This window comes from Gavialis gangeticus, unplaced genomic scaffold (assembly GCF_001723915.1).
Source record: "Gavialis gangeticus isolate Ggan-Ray unplaced genomic scaffold, GavGan_comp1, whole genome shotgun sequence".
NCBI lineage: Eukaryota > Metazoa > Chordata > Crocodylia > Gavialidae > Gavialis > Gavialis gangeticus.
The window spans coordinates 12,806,193-12,809,736 of record NW_017729019.1 but is presented as its reverse complement, the minus strand read 5'-3'; the positions used below and the strand labels follow the sequence as shown (position 1 = coordinate 12,809,736).

The window sequence follows — 3,544 nt, the reverse complement described above, 5'->3', positions numbered from 1 at the left end:
CTGTTGAGGTCCCTTCTGACCCTAGCATTTATGAATCTATGAGCTCATGCTCCCCCAAGAGCGAAGCATACGTGAAACACCCTAAGACTAAACAGAAAACATCTACTTACAGAACAATACACAGAAATCTTAGAATTACCTGCCAGCCTTGTAAAAGAGTCACCTTTGGGCCTAAGGCCACATTTCCTGGCTTTGTACAAGCTGTTATTAGTTACCAGAACTCAGAGCTACACTGGAGTACTGCTGCAAGGCAAACAATGTGTGCAAGGGCTGTGCTTACCATCCGTGCCTTTATGCACGTAGCCACTGGCTGGAGGCATAAGCTGCTGATGACTTCCTGCCTCCGAATTGCTGTAGCCTTCCTGAGGTTCCGACAGAGTTCCTTGGGATGATAAGTAACTGGGAATATCTGCAGGTAAATTCATCTCCTCTGAAAGAAACACAATCAATAATGACCGAATCAACACAGGTTTTGTCACTGGTTGGCAGACTGGTGCAGAATAAGAAATGGATCTGACTTGTGCGCCGTCCCTTCTCCAGTTCAAGGCGATTAGAAATCACCAGCATTGGCTTAGTCAAACCTCCACCCAGAGGGAGCAAAATCAGTTATGGACCTTGTCCTATACCCTGAGGTCTGCAATTGATTTCAGGTTATCAGTTACTCCCAAAACCACATATTTAAATTTGTTCCATTCAGTTCAGCAGGGTGGCAGGACACAAGCATCAAAGTATGATGTCTAAACAAAGGACTGCGCTTAACATGAAAGGCTCTGACTCCTTCCCCTCCCCAAAAGGGGAGCAGATATAACGGGCACCTTGAAAAATATACCCAGTCAATTGCATGCAGTGAGCAAGAGAAGTTCAGCTATGAGAAACAAAAGACTTCTCTCTCTGGCCTAATCCAGGTCTGGAAAAATCAGGGGCTTTACATTCTTTCTACAAGCGTTTCACGTGTGACTGGCTGAAACAGAACGGAAGCAAGCTAGTCCTGTATTTTACCTGTGTTAGTGATGCTGTAGTCTTCACTTTTCCTTCTCATGTGATAGATAACTATGACCCATACCAGAGAGGTGCCCACAACACAGCAGACCACAACAATAATCACAATGCCAACCGTTGTCCAGCCATCTTCTTCGTGCACAATGCCACCTTGGGAAGAATCGCAGTTTGGGGAAGACAGGACATTCAGGTAAATGTGGCCACGCTCTGTGCCTAGTGTGTTGGACATGATGCATGTGTATTTCCCAGCGTCCTCCAGGCCAGCATCCACAATGATCAGGAGCTGATTGGCAGCAGCAAAGAAGTGCCGTTCTGTCACCGTTAAAGGCCCATCATCTTTAGTCCAGTTGAGGCGTGGGGCAGGGCTGCCGCCAGCTATACACTGAAGCACAGCGGTTTCCCCACGGGTTACTGTCCTGTCTTCCAGAGGCCTCACAAATGAAGGGGTTTCTGACATGAGAGGAGAGACCTTTAGTTAATCTGAAAGATACGGGCACTGAATCCTGACTACAGTAAGCCTAGGTGCACTGAAAGAGATCCAAGAGCCTGCCTAAGCCTGGCCTCTGGCAGTGAGATCAAAGCAACATAGTAGTAAGGAGGTACTGGGACAGATCGAGCTCTGCAGCTGTCATTCCAACTTAACGGAATACTGTCCCAGTGAGTATGCTGAAGTGAACCTCAGTGCGTGGGCAACACGGTTCCCACGTGACATTTCTGCTCCTAAGTCTGCATATGGCCACAATATTATAAGGATGCAAGCCTTCAAGAAGCCTACAGCCCTGAAGATGCAACTTTCCCTTTGCTGCTAACTGGCACACTCAAGGTTGCCCTCGAGTTCCCACAAGATAGTCTCTGCTATGAAGTCTACAAGCTCCTTGATCAAGTACACTCTTTACATTCTCTCTTTTAAAAAACTGTACAGCAAGCACAACTGAATGGAAGCTACCCTCATGCATCTCATTATGCAGCCAGGAAACAATGGACAAGGAAACAACATACCTACCTATTTCATCTAGTTTGGGATTCAACTGTAAAAACCGCATGTCTGCATTGTGCATGCCTACCTGCCGGGGAGAGACAGGCCAGAGTCTTTAAAGGAATTGCCCTCCCTTGCTCCCTGCTGCCTAAAACCATTTACAACTAGAAGGAAAAAAGGAGAGGACCCACACAATCCCCGGACACACACTTCACTTACCCAACACAGTCAGCGTGGCATTTGCTGACAGACCTCCAGCGACGTTCTGTGCCATACAGCTGTAGATTCCCATGTCTTCTATTTTTACATTTGCAATGAAGAAGACATCATCTTCAGGCATAACATGCATACGCCTCTCACGCGCTGCTGGGAAGTCCGTGCCACCGTCTTTCTGCCAGGAGATCTGGGGCGTGGGGTGGCCCTCTGCGGCACACTCCAGACGAGCCATAGCCCCAGTACGGATTGTGAGATCCATGGGGGTTTTCAGGAAGGAAGGCAGTTCTGCACCAGAAGAGACATCATGAACTCAGTGAGGGAAGCATTTCAGCACATAGGATACAGCAGAAGGCTAGAGGAATCGCTGCCGGATAGCAGATCTTATTCCTTGCTGCAATTCTACCCTCTTATACAGGCTGATATAGTCATTCTTATTTTTGGTTTCTAATTGTGTGTCATCCACTTTAACATATGTTACTAGCAAGGCTTATTTCAGCTAGTTTTAGCGGGGAGGGACAATATGTCAGCCACCACAACACAGTAAGAATTAAAGGAAAGAAGCATAACTTAATCTCCCTTCTAGAATCTCAGGGCTGGAAAGAACATCACAGGTCACCTAGCCCAGCACAAATGCAGGATGTGCCCTTGCTGACCCTTCCCAGACAGAAGTTGCTCCAGACTGTTCTCAAAAACCTGCAGTGAGGGAGGTTCTGTAACTTCCCTGGACAGCCTGTTCCACTGTTCCAAGAAAATTGTGTGGAAGTTTAATCTAAATCTTCTCTGCTGCAGTGTAAACCCATTATTCTGCGTCTTGGCCTCCATTCTCCCTCTTCTTTATGGCAACCTTTCAAAAAGTTAAAAACTGCTCTTTCATCTCCTTTTATCGCTACCTAAACATAATCAAGTTCTCAACCCCGCTTTGTATAGATGCATCCCAGCACCTCTATCAGCTTGTCACTCACCTCTGGAACCTCGCATTTCTCTAGAACCTCCTTACACTGCAGAGCCCAGAACTGCACTTGATACCCTCGCGGATACCTATCCGCCACCGAGTAGAGTAATGCCGTCACCTCCTGTATCTTACATATGACGTCTCCGTTAACACTGCCCAAAACTGCATTTGCTTTTTGTTTTTGTTTTTTTGCAACTGTGCTACATTGCTGACTCATTCTTACCCTTCCCCAGTGAAGGGAGAAGTGAATGCATGTCTTACTGGCAAACACCAGTTTCCTCTATGGCTCTGGTACAGGCTCACCACCTGCAAGGCAGTCTTTGCCTTTCAAGCAAAGCTGGAAATACAGACACCTCCTGAGAAAAGGGGTTGCTGCTCTTGAAAGACCCTGCTGCTGCACT

The 3,544-nt window shown here is 47.0% G+C and overlaps 1 protein-coding gene across 1 annotated transcript in view; it reads right to left on the bottom strand.

Moving 5' to 3' along the window:
- The window catches only part of LRIG2 (leucine rich repeats and immunoglobulin like domains 2), a 31,860-nt gene that overhangs the window by 4,557 nt on the left and 23,759 nt on the right, over positions 1 to 3,544 (bottom strand). Inside the window, exons 13-15 of the mRNA XM_019514090.1 lie at positions 2,195 to 2,476; positions 1,000 to 1,449; positions 281 to 430 (exon numbers count right to left, since the gene is read on the bottom strand). Coding sequence (XP_019369635.1) covers positions 281 to 430; positions 1,000 to 1,449; positions 2,195 to 2,476 — 882 coding nt within the window. The remainder of the gene's footprint in view (positions 1 to 280; positions 431 to 999; positions 1,450 to 2,194; positions 2,477 to 3,544) is intronic.